Raw genomic sequence first — 18,472 nt, forward strand, 5'->3', positions numbered from 1 at the left:
AACTACATTTCTAAGGACTCAGATGGGGAGAAGTCATGCAAACATCTGACCTCAGTAAGGGAGTCCCCTATCGGGACCCTGACTAGAGTTATAACCTTCCTAAAGATAAAACATGTAAACCCTAGCTAAGAAGATGAAAGGGCGGCTAGGATAGTTAGGGCATATGACAGAACATAGTCTGTTTGCAAAATATCCTCATCCCGGGAATCATACTTGTAGTCTGCAATTTCTACAGAGTCCTGGTCCACAGACAGCTCAATAGTGGAGATTTTTTATAGTCTAGAAAATATGCCAGGTCTTCATCAAAGTTCATTTAATGTCCCTGAAACATCTATCTCTATGGGGTATAAAAGTGAAATCACCCCTACAATGACTATAGAGTTCTTTGGTAAGGTGATTAGGGAAATATTGCTGGGTAATGGAATCTTGCTGGTAACATCATGCTTGTTAGAAATAGTGATTTCCCGCAGTGGGGGGGTGCTAATCAACCAAACATTATCCACTACAGCAACCTTGGTCTCAGAGAAAACCTTTGCCGCTGAGCCTTTCATCCTTTCCCCCTGTAGCCGGGAGCTGTTCCTGCTCTCAGCCAGGGAAGGCTGAGCTCAGGTAAAAGTTTTTACTTTATAAAAAAGAAAAAAAAAAAAAAAGCAGGAGCAAGAAGAGAGAAGTTTTACTACTGGGACTGTTTCCTCAGCTTTTGGCCTTCCCATTCATGTCTCTGAGGAATTCTGTGAGGTGTGAAGGTAGTTTGGGCTCAGCGGGTTCAGCAGTCATTTGGCTAGACCCTGCTCTCAGGCTTCTCCCTTTTTGGCGCATGGTAGGCTGTGAGGGTGTTTTCGTGCATTTTTTACTGTGTGCTGTGGGCGCATGCCTGCACATCCTTATTGTGTATCCATTGCCACTGTTGGTGGTACCTGGTTTTAAAGATTTAAGGCATACCTGGTTCTGAACAAGAGATTTTTCAACTGTTTCCCCAATATTATGGAACTCTACCGATAAGAGGTCAGAAGAGAGCAAAATGAAGATTTTCTGCAAGAAAATCAAAACATGGTTATTCTTACAGATAGGATAGGACATGTTTTATATATTCTTTTATAAATGTTAAATATAAATAAATAAATACATAAAATCTCTCCTGCTCAGTATGCATGTTTGCCTGCTTCTGGTATGAGGCACATGGCTTTGCCCATGAGGGGGGAATGTCTGATGGTCAGCAGAGATTACCAATAAGATCTTCATTTGCTGCTTTCTCATTCAAGGTAGTAATAGAAGGTATCCTTCTGCCTTTGGTAGGGGAGAGAAAATATGTGACAGAGAAGGGTAACCAATTGTGTATCCTTTCACCTGTGACAAAAAAAACAACAACCTGAATTGCATCTCTCCACCCCTGAAAAACAAATTGGTAATCCTGCTTGTGACTGAAAATTATAGGTGGTGCAATGAGGCTACCTTCACAATTTAGCGCTACAGCCTGTAGCACAAAGCAAGGGCATGGAAAGGAGGGTGCTCAGCACCAAGAAGACTGGCCCCCACCCCAAGCAACACTCTGCTTCCCTTTCCTGCGAACCCCCATTAAGTCTCTGCAACGCTTTCCAACTCTCACACCAAAACCCCACTTCACCTCCCCAGCAAACTTCTACTTCTGTCCTCCCCTACATCTTCCCCTTCCAGACAAGCACTACTTACCTCCTGCCTCTGTGAAATACCACTTACTGTCCTCCTCCCCCCCATAGCTCGCCTACACTTTCCCCACCTGCAAGCCCTCACTTCCTTTCTTCCCCCTTAAGACTCCAATTCACTTATCTTTCCCGATCCCCCTGCATGAGACCCTCTTTGCTTCCTCTTCCACCCACCAAGAGCTCCTCCTTGACTCCCTCCCCTTTCCTCTACTCCTGCAGTGAATCCCACATCCTCCCTCCCCCGTGAGCTCCTGCAACACTTTCCTCATCCCCTCTGCCTGAGATCTCACATAGTGAACTCCTGCATCCCCCTTCTCCTTTCCTCGCCCCCCCCGCACAAGTAGCTCTATCTTTTTCCCTCTCTCTTCCCCCCTTTCTATCCATCCTGGTGAGCTGCCGCATCCCTTTTGCCCGCTGCACCTCCACCCTGAACGGTGGCCTCCCTCATCACTACTTTCGCAACGGGGCCAGTAAACAGGGCAGGCGCACGCATTCAAGCCCCGCCCCTACTAGCGTTCCCTTGGTAACAGGAATCCCACGCCGAAGGCGACGCCTGCGTTGCTGCGGGGGCCTGAGCGTGCGCGCCGATTTTATCTCTCCCGGATTCTAGCATTGCAGAGCTTTTCTTTTTTTTTTTTTTTTTTTTTCCCAGGCCGCCCCGCCAATCAGATGTTTGCTGGGAAGACACCGCTGATTGGTTGCGGGGAACATGTCCGGCTAGGAACGAGCCAGCCCGCGCAGGGTAGTGACGGTTTACCCCCACGACGTCTTCTCAGGTAACTTTGCGGCTCCTCACAAGTTTATTACCCTCAGTGCGTCGCCTTAGGTTGATAACCACGGGAACATGTTCTTCATTCTATGGTAGAAAATGGTAACCCTCTGCCTTTCAAACACAGAAAATGCTAACTGCGAATGGTCCCTTCTGACAGGCAGTTGGTAACTTATCCGGTTAACTAGCACTGTATATTCAGTGGTGCAGCCATCTTAAAGTTAACTGGATATAAAACTGGCCAACTTTAGACAGCCCTATGGCCTGACCAGAGTTGGCCCGGTAATTCAGCCCGCTAACCGGTTAACTTATCTGGCCAACTCGACTCCTCCCTGATCCGCTCATTCCCCACCACTTAATTAGCCAGCTAAAAAGCTTAGCCGGATAAGGCACCGCTGGATATTTATTTATTTATTTAAGGCTTTTCTTTACCGACGTTCATCAGAGACATCATGCCGGTTTACAATGCAAAAATAGGGAGAAGTAGAGAGAGAAATCAGTTACAAAAAATATGGATCCACAGAATGGGAGAAGTGAGCGTGCAAAGGATAGAGAGTGCAAGATGCATGGAGAGGCAGGGATAGATGCATATGTAGGAAATCATGAATAGCTAACAAACTAAGACAGGGGCACCACTTTTAACTGGCTAAGTGCTATTTTGAATATCGGCCTCTTACTTAAAATAGATGTTCTCAGTAGCCAGCAGGATGATCAGCAGCACAAACGTGTGACATCATCTGATGGTGTCAATGCGAAGTGTGGCATAGCAAACTGTAGAAAGACACCCCCCCCCCCTTCATTTTCCCTCCTAAGATAGGGTAGTATGTGGTATATGCCATGCTCCTCCTTTCTTACTCCCTCCCTTCACTCACTCTTATTCCCCTACAATCTCATCCCCCATCCTCTTTTTTTCCCTCCCATCTCTTCCTCTCACCCACTAACCCACTTACACTAGTAGGGCATGGATTCCCTGACAGTTGCTCTCTTCACCAGCAATTAGCTCTTCTACCACTAGTGAGACCTGATAAATCGTTCCAGCCTTTCTGCCACTGCTGCTTTCTGTTAAAATAAAAATATCCTTCCATGGGCCAGATTCAACTGAGCAAAGGAAAAACATATGAGCCGATACAGTACAGTGCGCGATACAGAAAGTAAAACATGCAGCCAAGCCGCACACTTTACTTTCAGAAATTAACGCCTGCCGGCCCCAGGAAAGTATACAGAAAAGCAGAAAAAAACTGCTTTTCTGTACACCTTCCGACTTAATATCATAACGATATTAAGTGGGAGGTCCCAAAATTTAAAAAAAAATTGTTAATCGGCCCGTGGGTCGGAAGACGGACGCTCAATTTAGCCGGCGTCCGTTTTCCAAACCCATGGCTGTCAGCGGGCTCGAGAACCAACCCTGGAAAAATTGAGTGTCGGCTGTCAAACCCCCTGACAGCTGCTGCTCCTGCATCTTCTTCCCCCCTGAATGGCGGGGGAAGAAGATGCAGTGGGAGAGCGGGTGCTCTCCCACTCTCCCGCGACTTTTACTGAATCAGCCCGATGATAGGCGAGAAAAATGAGTTCTGTGGGCTGTAGTTTGGAGTTTCCTGTTCTAAGGGCATTGCTCTGCTCACAGTAGAAGGTGGCAATTTTCAAACTGTGCATGACCTATTCACCTTTTTTGAGCCTGGGAACTGGGAAAACACTTTCAGGCCAATGCCCTAGAGGAAAGGGAAGGATAGCAGAAATATGACAGAAATATGACAGAGGTATTTAAATACCTCCAAGATGGACCTCCTTTCAATGTAAAGGAGGCTCTGGAATAAGGGGTCATGGGATGAGGATGAAAGGGGGTAGATTCAGCAGTAATCCAAGGAAATAGTTCTTTACAGAGAAAGTGATGGACACATGGAACAGCTCAGTGGAGATGGGAGAGGCAAGGACAAAATCTGCTTCAAAAAAGCATAGGATAAGCACAAGGGATCTTTGAGGGATTGGTACAGTTTGTAGAGATAAATGAATGTGGTTGGGCAGTTAAGACAGACTGTATGGTTTTTTCTGGCATCACGTTTCTATGTAACCTTTGTTGCCCTGTGCTTAAAATTAGCATTTTGAAGCAAAATTTCTAGCGTGTTTGGAAATATCATCAGGCAAAAGATGCATTATTTCAAAACTATATAGGTAAACTGACTTGCAGGCTGTTTGTGTTTATTTTGCCCTACTTTTGTTTTGAAACTTAAATCTGAAGATAAATTTAAGTGTTTTCAGTGGCTGCTGAGAATTGCAGTCCTGAGTTTATTCTTCTGCTTCAGAAAACAGCAGGTCAAAATGTACATCTTCCCCGTATCAAGAAAAAAGCTTTCCATAATCAACTGAGAATTGTGTGTTTTTTAATTCTAAAATTCATTGACAAATTTGAGAAAATTTGAGGGAGAAATTCATTGACTTTCAGACTAGTTTTTATGTATAGTTTTCTGCCTACTTTCCAAAGAGAAAGTAAGCTTATGCGATTGCCATGTCTATGTGTATGCTTTTGTGTCATAGCCACTCCTCACAAATTACTGTTCTCTTTGGTGTCCTGTCCACATCCAATTTGGTGACCATGTTAGGGAATATGAAGATCTATTTCCTACTTTCCAGGACTGTGAATGTGTGCATATCCTGGAAAGTAGAATGTATTAGTTCTGGATGGTACTTATTTAAATTCTTCTTATTTTGATATTCAAAATTATCACAGATATTCAAAATTGATATTCAAAATTATCACAGAGCCAAATTCAATAAGACTTTTCTCCCAAATTGTATCTATGGGAAAAACTCTTTTTGAATCAGGTACTTCGATATGTAGAATAGTTTTACTTATACAATTGAACATTTTAATAAACATTTTGTAAAAAAGTAACCTTTAGTCTAGTCTCCTATTGCCTTTATTTGGAGAGAGATTGGTGTTGTTACTGTACACATCCAGTGCTAGAACCGACAGGCGCTGTATCCACTGTGGCCATGCCTTGAATTATCCACTACAGGAAGTAACAGGGTTTATACCCTCCATGACCATACACTGAGCCATTGACTCCTAGAGGTAACGGGCTCTGTGCCAATCCCCATTGAGTCCTAGAGATGTCAGCCTCTGATCCCCAAGCTCATCCCCTGAGCAAAATACATCCTAAATCTGTTTGTTTTTTCATTAAAACTATTTAGTTTAGTTTATTAATACTAGGTGATGTTATTAATGTCTTGCAGAGATAAACAAAATCTGTAACTTGGCAGCAAGGAATTTATCTCTGCTTAGCACCAGACCAGAGAGCTGCTGTTATTAATCAGTCTGTCAGATATGGAGAGCGAAGACACCAGTGGAAACTTTATTCCTTTTGTTAAGTAAGTTATGTGAATGACTAGCTTATTGTCTGTTATTAGGGATCTTAGTTTTCAGTTGTTATTTTATTTTGTCTAGGAATTTCAATATTAGAACAAAAAAGAAATCAGTGGGAAAATGACTTTTACATTAATTTTTCTCCTGTGTGTTATATCAGTCATTTTTCCACTGACTTTTTGTTATAATTTTGGGGTAGATATTCAAAACATAGCCAGCAATAAGTTAGACTGATAGTCTTATAACTTATAGACTTGAGCATCTGAATATCCCTGGATAAATCACTGCTTAGCCGGATAAGTCTTAGCTGCCTAGGTTTAGACCTGCTATTGAGCAGGTTAAGTCTGAATAGTACTACTTAGCCACATAAGTTATCCGGCTAAATGGTCCTATCCTGTTATGCCCATTGCCCATTCAAAAATTAACTAGCTAAAAACTTAGCTGGCAGACTGCTGAGCATAGCCGGATATTCAGCATCTACTATTTAGCCAGGTAAGTCCTATTTATCTGGCTGAGAAGCTATTGAATATCAGCCTCATTGAAATTATCAGGCAAAATAAAATAAAAGCTGAAAATGAAGTTCTCTATCTATTGTGCACAGTCTTTCTGGCAGTACTACAGCGCAAAGCTTTAGTACTGTCAGATTGTGCATCATTGAAATCACAATCAGCAAACCTTTTCCATTGGAAAGAAATCACTAGAACTAAGGGTCATGAAATGAAAATCCAGGGAGGACGACGCAGAACCAATGTCAGGAAATATTTCTTCACGGAGAGGGTGGTGGATGCCTGGAATGCCCTGCCAGAGGAGGTGGTGAAGACAAAAACAGTGAAAGAAATCAAAGGGGCATGGGATAAACACTGTGGATCCCTAAAGGCCAGAGGATGGGAATGAAGAAAAGAAAGCAGCGATTACTACTCTTAACTAATAAGCCTTCATACTGTTGATGCAACTCCATTATTATTCTCAACTTCAACAGCAGGAGGGAAAGGGGAATCGGATTCGGACAGCAACCAACAGTAGTTTAAATGCCATGCGTGTAGTTTTGTAAAATTAGGCGTATTTTTGCTCGCATGTTTATGGGCACATGCGCGTTCCTTTTAAAATTTACATAATTAGCAACTCCTAATCTAAAAAACAAAAAGCTCTTCAGTAACTTTCCCAAGATTGTAACTAATGGCATCAGATTTTAAACATTTTTCTGGTTTCCAGTTCATAGCCAGGATAAAATATCCCAAACTATCTTGTTAACGTCTTTTTTTATTTTTTCATTCAAACTTTTATTGGACATAAGATAATAAAATTTAGAATCTCTGGTTAAACTCACCAAAATATAACAATATGATTATGAAGATGAACATACATACATAAATCAGATCGCATAGGCACATAACTGTTGCGTCCGTCGGTCTCAGACAGCATCGACCTCTGTGCCTCACCTTTCTTCCTTCTCTCTCCTCAAGCCTTGGGAAGTTGGCTGCCATCGCGTCTTCATGCCGCTCTCCCTGGCGACCCGGATCGGCGATGGCGTTCACCATGTTTTTCCTGAGGGCCTCCTAGGATGCGCCCGCGCATGTCACCCACGTCTTTATCTACCTCATGGCAGGAACCTTGGGGGCGTCCCCTCCAAGTGACGTCAGCACATCCTGGTATTTAGCCTGCCCTTCATTTGCTAACAAACCGAGTTAGCAAGGATTGGAATAGCTCCGGTCTAAGCTGCTCTGCCGCTTCCTAGCTGCCGCAGGAAGCTCTCTTCGCCCTTTGGGGTAATTCTACTAACTTGGGTACCCGCTCCTCGGTGGCCCTTCTACTTTCTTTCAGGTGCCTATCCTGGGATCCCAGGTCCTCACTCCTCGAGGGCCTGCTCTCCCTAACCTGGTGCCTGCCACTCTACAACTTCTGCCTGCCAGAACTCTCAAAGATACAGCTTCTGCTTCAGTGAGTACTAACATACCAGTCTATCTCCTCTACAGCTTCAGTGCTCTACATCCGGGACTTGTTCCAGTTCTCCACGCTGCCTCCACCTACTATAGAGTGAGATGGGTCCTCTCTGCCGAGGATCCCTGGACTACCACTGCTGGAGCTATCTACCACTGCTGTCTGCTTCCCAGGCAGTGCCACCCTGCTGTACAATAAAACTATCTTCTCTGTGTCTGCGTGTATAGTCTCTAGCCTGGTACTGCAATTCCTCACAGGGCTCCTCCCCGTGGGAGTAGCCATCACTGCAGTACCCAAGAATCCACTCCAAAACCACACAACCATAACAATAACCATAAATTCACTCGTTTTTGTCAATAATGTAACCCATTCCACCCCCCAATCCACTCTCACCCCTTTCACCCCCAGTTGCATATACCTCCATTCTCCATAGCTGGGACACTTGTTGGTCTGTACTATCGACCTTTGTAAATAGGGATTCCAAACGTTATTGAAACGCTGCTTTGTATTCTTGTAGGCAATTAATTTCCCCAAATAATGTGTTTGTACGAAAGATATGGGGAATAACAATTGTTTTTTCCACCCAGAAGCTAGGTCACACTTTGCAGCCACCAATATTTGCATAAATAAGGCATGTTCAAGGACCTCAAATTGGGAGCTGGAACATTCAATAGAAAATATTTAGAATCACAATCGACAAAATAGGGATCCCCAGAACAGAGGAGGCCTATACTATCACCTCTTTCCTGTATTTACTGGCCTCAGTGCGACTCCACCATATATGGAAGAAGAACCCTACACTCCCAAAAAGACACCAGCATTTGTTGTCTAGAGTAGGATACAGTTTATGCAGGCGTTCAGGGGAGAGGTACCAATAGTACTTTATATCCATTCTGTAACAAAAATGTAGAGAGAGATCACCTGCCTACTGTCATGAAACAGTGATCTCAAGTCGTCTCATCCACATCCTCTCCCAAGTCAGCATCATCAGAAGAGGGTAGAGAATAAACCTATGGCTTCTCCTCTGAATTGGCACGCAGATCCCAGTTGGAATCAGTTGATGCATTAGGAACTGCTTCTAATGGAGCTCTCCTCCCTGTTGAAGGCCAGAGTGGTCGAGCCTGTTCCACGAGGGCAGGGGTTTTACTCCAAATATTTCCTAATTCCAAAAAAACAGGGGACTCCTTCCCAATCTAGATCTAAGAACCTTGAACAAATTCATCTAAAGAGAAAATTTCAAGATGGTTTCCCTGGGCGCCTTAATCCTCTTTCTTCAGAAAAGGGACTGGCTATTTTCTCTCTCTCAAGGATGCTTATACTCAAGTAGATATTGTTCCTGGTCACAGGAAATATCTCTGATTTTTTCCCAAGTTGCAATGTTTGTTTTCTCTTCTTCGTTTATACTGGTTACCATGTTACAATGTAAAAATAAGCAGAGCTTGCCTTCTATGTTTAGTTATACGTAAACCGATGTGATATCTCGATTGAATGTCGGAATAGAAAAGCAGTCAATCAATTAATAGTGAGAGACTGTCACCTCCAGTATCACATTCTGTCATTTGGGCTGGCACCTGCCCCACATTTCTTTACAAAATGCCTGGCCATGGTGGCGGCACACTTACACAAACTGGGGCTGAGTTTCCATCCCTAGCTGAACAATTGGCTGGTCAAGAACCCATCTCAGTTAGGAGTCGAAGAGTTGATGACCAAGGTCATGCCTTGCAGGTTACCCCCATGTCTTCTGGTAATGGTAGTAACTGCTGCTCTGTGCAAGGTATCTCCATGCAGAAATGTTACACCTAAAATTAACATAGGTTACCCCTTTTCTCCTTTACCAACATCAAGCCTTTAGCGTACTGTAATGTTTATCCCATGCCCTTTTAAATTCATTTACTATTTTCATCCTCACCACCTCTGTTGGCATTCACCACCCTCTCCATGAAAATATATTTCCTGATATTGGTTCTGAGTCCCCCACTCTGGGAGTTTTATATGTGACCCCTAGTTATACAGTTTCTTTTCCAGCGGAAAAGGTATACGGTTTGTGCATCATTAATACCTTTCAGGTATCTGAAAGTCTGTCCGTCTGTTCCTGTTGCTACACATGGCCCCCAGATTCTTTTGTTCTCACCTGTTTTAAAGGCTTTAATTTGCGGTTCTCAGTTAATTAATGCAAATTAGTTTAATTTCAAGATCCACTGTGTGATTGGTCCACATGATCAACTTATGGGCTGTTGAACATTCACCATATAGCTTTCTGAAAAACATCTCCTGATAAGTTCACAGGCTTGGACAGTGAGGAGGAGCCATAAAGAAGAGACTTGCTGACGCTAAGCCATTTTTTTTTTTTTTTTTTAGAAAAAGAGTCCTCCTTTGTCTTTGTTCTTGCTTCAGAGAAACAATGATCAAACATACCATGCTGCTTTCTGAGACAACTCCATCTTGTCAGTAAATAGTTTGTTAGAAGCTTTCGCTGCACCTTGAGGTTCTCAAAGCAGCCCTGTCTTTCTCCCGCCCTGTCTAGCTTGTAGCTTTTATTTCTTCCAAGTGGTCTAGCAGGTAAAAAGGAAGGTTAAATTATTCTTACCTGATAATTTTCTTTCTTTGAGCCCTGCTGGACTCATCCAGAAAAACAGGGGCCATGATTTGAAGCATGCTAGGAGCCACACTTGTTCCATCTATTCCTCCTTTTTCTCTTCCCTCTTCGCCCTCCCTTAAGGAGGGTGAAGAGCTACCTCAAGGGATCAAAAACAAAAAGGAAATAAGGGCACAGAGTTGGGTTCTTGTCTGATTGTTTTGGCAAGAGGCTATTGGCAAGGCCTATATCCACTCCCCCCCTTTTATGATGAAAAATGAAGTCAAGAAGGGGGGCCTGCCCTCTGTTTCCAGCAGCGGAGGAGCAGGGAAATCTCAAGTGTAGTGGACTGGTTTAGAAGGGCTTAAAGAAAGGAAACAATCAGGTAAGAATAATTTAACAGTGTTAAAAAATCAAGGGTTTCTGGTCTAGGAGTCTGGACCTGGACCCTAGGACTTCAGAGCCTCAAACCTAGGTCCCTCTGGCCAGAGACCTTCTGACCCTCTATCACTGCACCCGGGATTCTTAGGCTAAATACCTTGATCTGGAGGCCTTGGATCAGTCGTTCAGGGGTCCTGGATCCCTGACTTGAGTATCTTGAGGCCACTGACCCAGGGATCCTGGGTCTGGGGCTCTCTTAAGTTTTGAGGAACTTGGATTTGGACTTTCAGACCAGAGAACCTCTGATTTTGTTTTGACCTGAAATATATCAAATTTCTCCCATAAAAAATAGCACATTCTTTTTTTTGTTTGTTGACCTTTCATTATACGCATAACTGCAAAAATCTGAGTTGCAAGCTTCTTGCACTTCTTTTATACTTTAATTTTGCCTGTAACTTACACCTCAGGATGATTTTGAAAACAAATCTGGCATTGCTGTAACTGGCACTTGTTGTGATGCAAAGTCCATTATATTTTTTTCAAGTCGTCATTTAACTGTAGATCTGAATGTGGATTCTTCCCTGTCCTTTCCCCCACCAGGCGATCACAGATGGTGAGCAGATGCAACGCAAGAGCTGGGAACATGGATGTCACTTTTCTCACAAGCCAGTGTGAGTTCTGGGACAGACTCAGCCAACAGCCCAGGTAACCAGGAATCAGGGTAGGTAGTGTGCCAGTCCCTGGCATGGCACAGCTACCTCACTCCTCTCTCTTTCTCTTGTAGTCAGACATTTTTCAGCCTGTTATGTAAGCTTTCTGTGCTTGTGTCTCATTAACAAGCAGCACATGGGTGGCTTCTAACAATATCTCTGCAGAGAGTGGGAGGCAGAGATAGGGAGAGGAGCCTGGTTTTGATCACATTTATATCTTTCACTAAGCTTGACTTTTTAAAAAATAATCTCCTGCACGGTCTTTTTTTTTTTTTTTTTTTTCACATACTCATCTACTTCCAGAACTGCAATCCTTATTCATCATTGTCCACTTGAATATCTAACATTTTATTTATTTATTTCATGGGTTTTATAAACCGCCTTTCCCTGTACGTTTCTGGATCAGTCCAGAGTCCTGGGTTTTGCCTCCCCACCAGGAGTCTGGACTGATCCGTGGTACTACAGGAACAAAAATTAGCAGGTAAAAACCAATTTTCCTTTACCTGAAGTCAACAATTATACATATTGTAGGTACCTGTATCCCCATAGACCTGCTTGCATGTGAACCATTATGCTACCAACTCTACCATATTTTCAGTCATGGTTACTGTACTTTCTTTTATTATTTTTTAAAATGAAAGCTGATTGTTACAGATGTGGAGAAGTAAGTAGCCAGCATTATTTTTAGTTGCACTGGGGGGATGGTTTCCTTTGAAATCAGTTTCTTGATAGTACAGCTGTGGATATCTTTATAACCTATAATTGAATTCTTCCTGTTTTCTAGCATGCACTGGATGGAGGAGTACAACGAAGCATCACCCTCACTGGTATGTTCTATGCTACAGCAGCAAGGCACAGTAGGACACATGCTATAAACCTGTAGCTACACATCTCAGGTGCTGGAATCAGGCTTCAGTCAATCTGGGAATTACAGGATCAGAGCAGTGTTATTAATCAGTTCTGCTTTATCTAAAGGAACCTTTAATTCAAAAGTTCAGATAGAAAATTAAAATGCTAGCGATAAAAGGATGTTTACCTAAAGGAAGAGAAAGAACTGTAAAATGAAATTGCAGACCTATTATTAGTAATCTGTGTATGGGGTGGAGATGGATGGGAGGGGGGGATAGGTGGCGGGAGTCATGTAGGGAGCAGAGTAAGCTCTACACGGCGGGTTTTGTTCAGGAGGGAGGGGGGTCTTGATACTGCTGATTCGGGGTTTGTGGTGGGGGAAAATAAGGAAAAGGCAATAGGGGTCACGGGTCAGCGGTCGGTACGTTACTGTTTGTGTACACTGTTTACCATTACTGGAAAATGCTGTTTTGAGAGGGTTTTGTTTATACTTGGTATTTTCCCTTGTACCTCTGAGGCTGGTGTGGAGCTGTTTTGCTTGTTTTGTGGCCTGATCGTTGCTCTTGACTCAATAAAAACTATTTTGACAAAAAAAAAAAAAAAAAAAGTAATCTGTGAACTATCATTAAAATCAGCTATGGTACCTGAAGATTGGAGGGTGGCCAATGGAACCCCAGTTTTTAAAAAAGGTTCCAGGGTGATCTGGAAAACTACAGATCAGTGAGCCTGATGTTAGTGCCATGAAAAATAGTTGAAATTATACTAAAAAACAAAATTACTGAGCATATAGATAGGTATAATTTAAATGGACAAAGCCAACATGGATTTAGCCAAGGGAAGTCTTGCCTCACCAATTAGCTACATTTTTTGAAGGCACGAATAAACATGTGGATAAGGTGAGCCAGTTGATTATAGTTTATCTGGATTTTCAGAAAGCATTCGACAAAGTACCTCATGAGAGATTCTTGAAATTAAAAAGTCATGGGATAGAAGGCAATGTTCTGTTGTGGATTGAAAACTGGTTAAAAGATAGAAGACAGCGTGTAGAGCTAAATGGTCAATTTGCTTACTGGATGTTTGTTCTGGAAGTTATGAATCCGTTCCATAAATCATTGCTTGTGTTATTTGCTGGATTGTGTAAAGGCAAAGCAACTTCTAAAACATCTTTGGCTAGATGGATTAAAGAGATCTTCAGCTTACCTATTGTGGAGGTTCTTCATGTGAATTTAACAAAAGCTTAAGACTCTTCTTGGGCAGAAACTTCAGTACTCACTCTTGAAGAGCCACCATTGGTCTTCATTACATTATTTTACTAAACAATGAAGGCTGGATGTACATGCCAGGAATTATGTGTTTTTAGGGGCTAGCATTCTTAGAGTGGCCCTAATTTAAACCCAATCACAGTAATTTGGCTTGGGTACTTTTCAGTCATCTGGACTGTGGTAGCAGAATGATAAGGAAGGAGAAATTTGACTTACCCTAATAATTTCCTTTCCTTGAATCCTGCTATATCTGTCCTAGACCCACGTGGGACGTTTTGGCTGTACTGTTTTATTGGGTGATTCTATGGTTTATTACAGATTTTATTTTTGTCAAAAAGAAGACCCGAATTTTAACACATTTATTTATTTATTTATATTCCGCCTTTTGGTACTTCAAAGTGAATTACACTCAGGTACCGAAGGTATTTCCCTATCCCCAGAGGGCTTACAATCTAAGGGCCTGATTAACTAAGGTTTTTCTGCTACTCTGTGTCTATGGGAAAAATGCTTAGTAAATGAGGTCCTAAAAAATGTGTACGTGAGGCAATGGAGGGTAAAGTGACTTGCCTAAACAGCAATAGTGAGTTCCCTGTATGTACCCGGATCAGTCCAGGACAGCTGGGTTTTGCCTCCCCTCCAGCAGATGGAGACAGGAAAAGACTTCGTGGACTCTGTCCTATACCCCTGAGGTGCCACCTAGTGTCTGTCAGTATTTTTCTGTCTCCAGCAGATGGTGGAGGTGCAAAGCCTAGTATGTAGTGTTAGGTTTAAATTTACAAAACTGAGAACACAACGGTGCTCTGCGCTGATCGACCGCCGCAGCAGCAAAGGGAAAGGAGAGCCCTGAAACCCGCCAAGAGCTTTTAGATATTTATTTATTTTCTAACCAACCTGTCCGGCAGTATGCGGGTCCAGGTCCTGTTGGGGTGAGTGATCCGGGCTCCCCGGTATCACCCCCAGCTGAGCTGTAAGAATGGCCCTCAACCCTGAGCCCCAGCTGCCTCTAAAACCAAGGGGGATGGTCCCCTCAGGACTTGCCAATCCCCTGGGAGGCTGAAGGACGGGCTCCTTGCACTTGTTGCTCCTCCCCCCCCTTTTTTGTTTTTAATCAACTTAATAAAATCCTAACAAACTAATCCTGTCTCTTCTAGGTTTTTTTTTTTTGTTTGTTTTTTTTAAAAGAAAGAATCAGTACAGACTGTGAGTGGTGCATCCCCACCATCTGCTGCAGACAGATTAATACTGGCAGACTGTGGGTGGCACCTTGGTATATAAGGCAGAGTTTGTCAAAACTTTATCTGTCTCCATCTGCTGGAGGGGAGGCAAAACCCAGGAGTCTGGCTTGAACTGGGTACGGACAGGGAAAATACCCACTTCTCTTTACTGATGTAACAGAATTCTAGGAAAGGAAATGATCAGGTAAGTCCAAAAATCTCCTTTGTGTGATCCAGTTTGGAAATTCTTATGTTCATATCAAGGATTCTACTCTTAGATACAGAATAGGAGAAAAGCCTTGACAAACCAGGCTACGGTTCTAAAAAAAATCCACCCTTCTCTCTTTTCCATTCTAGATGTCCAGCCATGTAGTGCACAGGCCAGATGATCAGCTAAGCACAGTGTCTCTACAGGTATTGTCTGCATCGGAGAGGCTTCCCTCCCCCAAAGAGCTATGTGGGAAGAAGAGGAGCCGGCAGAAGAGGCGATACTTGCAGAATGGCTCGGTGACAGCAGCCTTTAACCATTTAGAAGAGCTGAAAAGGAGACAGCGCAACATCGATCAGTAGGCAGTCAACCTTCATGTCCAGTTTTGGGTTCAATTAATGTGTCCACAGCTGCCCCCTTATTCCTTACATATGCTTCCTCTTTAAATTGTGAGCACGGGCTATAGGGGTATGGCTAGTGTACTCGTGCAGGCTGTTGCTGCTGTGGCAGCCATCGGGCTGGTGCACCTGGTTCTGCTGCTCCTGTCAAGTCTGGGAGGGAGCCAAGGGACTGACAAGTACAAGACATGTAGCCAAGGGTGTAAGAAGCAAGGCAATTTTATTAGAAGGCAAAACTCAAGGAAATACTGTCAGTTCCCCAGCCTTGAGAAATCAGATTTGCTGTCTGGTTCCTAGCTAGGGTCTTACAGACTTTGGGTAGCGAGGCTTTCAGATTGCTATCCAGAATCGGCATTTAATCCCAGTGAAAGCACAAGACTCTTAAACATAATGAGAGCACTGGGTAGAAAAAGCACTGGATATTTAAACAAAGTGTAAGAACCTGTAGAGCTTGCTGCTGCTAGAACAAGAGAGCCCTGCCAGGATTTATCTAAAGCACTTCACCAAGGAAAGGTGTTTCTTGAACCTGGGAAGAAATCCCTTCTTTCTTGTAAAGTAAGATTTGCCTTATCTGGCTCGCACAAGATTTAGGCAGCAGCTTTATAGGAGACTTTTCATTGACTCCTTTCCTAAAGCAAAGAAGAGTTTTCTAGGAGAGCAGAGTGTAGCTGCATCACTCGGATCCTTCACCTGCTCCTTTTCTCCCTGCCTACTCGATCCTCAAGAGCTGTTCTTCTGTCAGTCGATTCAGAGGGAGTGCTTGCTCCTTCACAGGGCCCCCCTTTGTGCTGCTGGAAAGAGGGTATAGGGCAGGTTCCTCCTTCTGCCAGGCCAGGGCTTTTACTGTTGACCCTGGGAGAGTCAGTATATTGGGTTTGGACCCAGGCATGTTGAATCCCTGAACCCAATAGAAGCCACCATGTCTGCTAAATCTATATGACCATTACTGGACACGAGGAGGTCCTTATTCAGCTATTTATCTAGTTAGCTCTAACTTAGCCTTTATATTCAACAGTATGGCCAGATAGGTTTTTTTTATTTTTTATAATTCGTTTATTAATAAACTCCACAACAAAACAACAGTATGAGTGTCTCTTTCTAATTATACAATAAAGATTCCAACAGAATCAACATTGTGGAACAGCACATCAGAGTTAGAATTATTTATTTATTTGCCTATTTAATTCTTTTTTTACTTGTTTGTTTATTTATTTGAAAGAACCCTCCAGCGTTCGGGGTGGATTACAATAAAAACAAAGAAACAAGTTAATATGAAGTACATAAAAACAAAGAAAAAATATGACTTAGGCACTGCAAGCTATACAAAATAATAATCAGACTGGTCTGGATAGTATCTAAAGAAGAATTAACAAGTGATGCTGGACAAAGGGGACTAAGGCAGGGCTAAGAAAATGAGGGCTTGTTCGGGTCCTGGAGTGCCTGAATAAGTAGGTTTGCAAGGCTTTCCTAAATTTCTTGGCACTGGGTACTGATGAATAGGGGACACGAGGTCCAGATGGTAGGCCCGCAATTGAGAAAGCTCAATCCCATGTAACTGCTAATCTGGTGTGTTTAGAAGAATGAATTTCCAGTAGATGTTGATTTGAAGATCTTAAATTATGAGAAGGGATATAGAAATGCAAGCTTGAAAGCAACCAAGGGCTGGTAATATTATATACAAGCCGTTGAGCCCGTTAAAACGGGCGAGATGTTTGTTTGCCCAAGAGAAACCACCCCTGTCTCACCAGCTTCCTGCATTGTCTCTGCCGCAGCATCGCTTCACCTTTGGTGAGTCCTCCTCCCCCCAGCATGGCGGTCACGATCTGTTGTAATTGGTTTGATTCAGCCGAGCTGTCCGGCACATCCGACACATTCATTCATCAATATGCTGTGCATGCGCGCCATGTTGGTCAGAGCTGCTCTCTACTGCGCATTTGCGGCACATCAGTCAGAGTCCATTTATCTATATTGATTAGATTGTGTAAAATGGATGATATTTTATGTTATATGCCACTGGACTGGCAGCCAGTGTAGGGAATGTAGCACTGGAGTAATATGGTCATGTAGTTTTGTATTTGTGAGTAGACGAGCAGCAGAATTTTGAATAAGTTGACATGGTCTGATAGTATTCTAAGGAGACCGACATATAAGGAGTTACAATAATTTAATCCAGCAAGTACTAGTGATTGAAGAACAGTGTGAAAATCATACGGTTCAAGAAGAGGTTTAATGTGTCGAAGAAGTTGTAGCTTGAAGTATGATGTTTGTATAACAGATTTGATGTGAGATTTCATGTCTAGTCTGTGGTCAAAAATGACCCCCAGATTCCATGCAGTGTGAGAGATTTGAAGCGTAGAATTGTCAAAGGAGAAAGTACGGGGCATATCAGAAGGGGCAGAGTGACCCAGAATCATGATCTCTGTCTTTGATAAATTTAGGCAGAGCTTGTTGTAAGTTAGGCCTGCACTGATAGAAGATAGACAGAGGGTTATGAATAGAGAGGTAGAATGTCAATTATGCTTAAGCGAGAAGTAGAACTGTATATCATCAGCATAGAGACAGTAAGAAAGGCCTAAAGTAGAAAGAAGAGAGCAGATAGGAGCAATGTATATGTCAAATAAGGCTGCAGATCTTCACAAGGTATAGCTGCCCTTTCCGTGTACGTACCCGGATCAGTTCAGACTGCTGGGTTTTGCCCCCCTTCTAGCAGATAGAGACAAACAAAAACTCCGCCTTATATAGGAGAGTGCCACCTACAGTCCGGCAGTATTTCTCTATCTCTAGCAGATGGTGGAGGTGCAAAACCTACAGTCTGGTCAGAGTCTTAATTTTGGGGTAGATTTAGTCAGATTAGTTGTGAATTTTTTTGTCAATTTGGAATTAAGAGTTTGGCTCTTTATGCTGCTGTTTTGTTTTTTTTTGTTTGCTTTTAGAGTTTTTTCCTGTGGTCCGCCTCCCAGAGGGTTGGCAGGCTCTGAGAGGGCCATCCCCTGCTGGTTTGAGGCCGCTGCCAACGAGGGTTGAGGACCCTATTTATCATTTGAGGCAGCGTGGGTGCGATACCGGGGAGCCCGGCTCACTCCACCCAAAGAAGATCAGCACCCTGGACCACGGTAGGCAATTTT

The 18,472-nt window shown here is 43.1% G+C and overlaps 1 protein-coding gene across 4 annotated transcripts in view; it reads left to right on the top strand.

Moving 5' to 3' along the window:
* The window catches only part of INCA1 (inhibitor of CDK, cyclin A1 interacting protein 1), a 36,378-nt gene that overhangs the window by 3,881 nt on the left and 14,025 nt on the right, over positions 1-18,472 (top strand). For 2 of the 4 annotated variants that reach the window (XM_029580904.1, XM_029580905.1), the window contains exons 2-5: positions 2,335-2,458; positions 11,307-11,411; positions 12,201-12,243; positions 15,099-15,307. In XM_029580904.1, coding sequence (XP_029436764.1) covers positions 2,352-2,458; positions 11,307-11,411; positions 12,201-12,243; positions 15,099-15,307 — 464 coding nt within the window. In that variant the 5' untranslated portion in view covers positions 2,335-2,351. Of the gene's footprint in view, positions 1-2,331; positions 2,459-5,682; positions 5,818-11,303; positions 11,428-12,200; positions 12,244-15,098; positions 15,308-18,472 lie in introns of those variants that run through there. The other 2 variants (XM_029580906.1, XM_029580907.1) reach the window with 2 other exon arrangements.

The sequence above is a fragment of the Rhinatrema bivittatum genome, chromosome 16 (assembly GCF_901001135.1).
Source record: "Rhinatrema bivittatum chromosome 16, aRhiBiv1.1, whole genome shotgun sequence".
In the NCBI taxonomy this organism is placed as follows: Eukaryota; Metazoa; Chordata; class Amphibia; order Gymnophiona; family Rhinatrematidae; genus Rhinatrema; species Rhinatrema bivittatum.